The sequence below is a fragment of the Phaethon lepturus genome, unplaced genomic scaffold, assembly GCF_000687285.1.
Source record: "Phaethon lepturus isolate BGI_N335 unplaced genomic scaffold, ASM68728v1 scaffold11164, whole genome shotgun sequence".
In the NCBI taxonomy this organism is placed as follows: Eukaryota; Metazoa; Chordata; class Aves; order Phaethontiformes; family Phaethontidae; genus Phaethon; species Phaethon lepturus.
This window is the reverse complement of record NW_010535472.1, coordinates 1-2,464: the sequence shown is the minus strand read 5'-3', so window position 1 is coordinate 2,464 and position 2,464 is coordinate 1. Positions and strand designations below refer to the sequence as shown.

The 2,464-nt window shown below is 38.9% G+C and overlaps 1 protein-coding gene across 1 annotated transcript in view; it reads right to left on the bottom strand.

Moving 5' to 3' along the window:
* Nucleotides 1-2,373, bottom strand: part of HSPA14 (heat shock 70kDa protein 14) — a gene marked incomplete at its 5' end in the record, with an annotated part of 15,144 nt that extends 12,771 nt beyond the window's left edge. The window contains 3 exon segments of the mRNA XM_010285818.1: nucleotides 1,024-1,072; nucleotides 2,079-2,161; nucleotides 2,261-2,373. Coding sequence (XP_010284120.1) covers nucleotides 1,024-1,072; nucleotides 2,079-2,161; nucleotides 2,261-2,373 — 245 coding nt within the window.
* Nucleotides 2,374-2,464: the final 91 nt, after the last annotated feature.

Sequence of the window (2,464 nt, the reverse complement as noted above, 5' to 3'; positions counted from 1 at the left end):
TTTCCCTAATCCATATATAAATCACACCAACCCCATTCTGACTTGATTTTCCTGACCCTGTGTCAGGAAATCATTTTCCCCAATCCATAATCAAATCATTCCAACCCAATTCTAACTGGATTTCTACTTATATGCTTCTCTGTAAGTAATACAATGGACCTTACCATCGAATTCTGTTAAGTTGTGCTTTTTACAACTTGGTATTAAAATAATTTCCTTTCTAATATCTTTGGTGGTGATTCTTCAAGTGGCCTAAACTACTCGTTTGTGACACTGTGTAAATACTTTCTGTGGTAGTCCTCTATTACAAGAGGATAAATGCTTCCAAGATGCTTATCAAAGGTCACAAACCGCTCCCCCCCCCCGCTATTATCCAGGCATGACAGTGACAGTCATATAGACTCGAAGACTCCAGACTTCCTTTTTCTGTTAAGAAGTTTTCCTTAGTAAAAACAGAATGTTCAGAATAAGAAGTACTTGCCTGCTTATATTCCATGAGAAAAAAATTACAACTATCTACATAAGCCTGTCAATACAGACAGTCAAAAACCAGAAAAAAACTCGTTCCTTCTTTAGGAATGTATTTTCCAGGATAATTTCTCTCTTGTTCCACAAAAAGGTTTCTTGTAATGAGCACAGTATTATCCAAATTAAATACTGAGATAAAAATCAAGTGGTTAAGCATTTTTATCACAAGATGCTGTAACCTCAGCATCTTCTACCAGCACTAAGAAACACCACAATGCTATTACCCAAATACATTAAGAATCATCCTTTTTGAGAATGATCAAGAGATGTATGTAATTTTTCTGTTGGACTGTATTACGATGGCAGATCTCAGAACATGGTGAAGTTCTCTACTCCATAAAAAGAGCAATATTCCATACAGCAGCAAATGGATGTCATATAATGAGAGCTGATCACTACGGAACACAAACATGCTGTGGCACAAACAATGCCAAGAACAACAGTATAAAATGATACAAGTTATTCTGAGAACAGAAAAACCTAGATCATACTCACCGAACATTTGCTTTCTGCAATATATTTCTCTGCCTGTGGGTCACCAGAGCTGTCCAGATAAATTCAAAATATGAAAATAAATCATATGCTCAAGGGTAATTGCATAAATTCATCTTGCTGATATTCCTTATAACATCTACAGTATACGAAGCTATACTTCAACCAAAATTCCTGTTTCCACTCTACAGGTACATTTATACAGGAGACGAAAACCCAATAGTTCTGATTGCTGGTATCTTTCAAATCCCCTTCCCCTAAACTGATGATAGAAAAAAAATTTACTAGTTAGTGAAAAGGGAAAACAAAACCCAAGACATTGTTTTAACCTGCTATCGCAAATAATCATTATATTTCAATGGCACTTTTGTTGCCTTGACTGAAATAACATGACAGCAATAAGCTGACTATCCTTAATCCTCTAGTACCTATGTTAAGTTATGCATCTGAAAAGCGCCAACAAATACATATGAAAGGACATCATCTTGTCAACTCCTTTCAGTGAAAGGGCTGTAACACACAGCTAGGTTCTCACTGAAAAGTTTTGTCGCATCTCTGATGTTAGACCTGAACAAACAAGTTTAGTTCTAGTATCACTGTAACTGCCAGCACAAATTGTCACAGCTCCACTAACAGAAGAATCACAAGAGGCAGTACTCAATGTGTTTCACAACTGTTAAGAAATACGACACAAAGTTTCATGCAAATAAAGCCATAGGGGATTTTAGCCACAGGAAAACACTCAGGTAACAAGACGACGTTTTAGTCTTGCATATATGCAACTTGTTAGTACATGTCACAATTTTATTTTTGCAGACAAATTCAGACATAAAATACTATGCATCTCTCTACTCCTGGAATGAAGTGTAGAATAAGAAGTTCATAATAAAGTGAATTTTTAACATATGACATACCCTTCTGTCAATACCAGGTAAACTTCACTACTATCACACTAGATTAAAATGCCTTCAGTATCAGTGCTGAGACTACATTTCATTGACCAGCTTTAAAGGGGAAAACTAAACTTTTCACTTCCCTTCTCACACCTGTTCTCTTACCTTCGCCCAAGAATCTGCTTTACTTTCACTACAGTGTTTGAAATATTTCTTATTCTACTCTGCTTTGCAGCTAAGCCAACGACCTGAATGAAAAATAAATTTAAAAAAAGAAGTCAGCAACAGGCAGAGCTCCCCTCCTCTCCAAACCCCCACCACAGAACGGAAAGGAAAGGAAGCTTCACCTCTTCGCTTTCCGAGAAAGCAACGACTGCGGGAGTGACCCTGTCCCCGGCGTCATTGGCGACCACGTCAGCCCGGCCATCCTGTGGACAGAAACACCACTCGTGAACCGCCCCTCAGGGCACCTCGCGCCCCGTCAGGGCTTCACTCTCTGTATGACTCCGTTAAAGGCCGCCCCGCGCCGCCGTGAGGGAACGGAGACGACC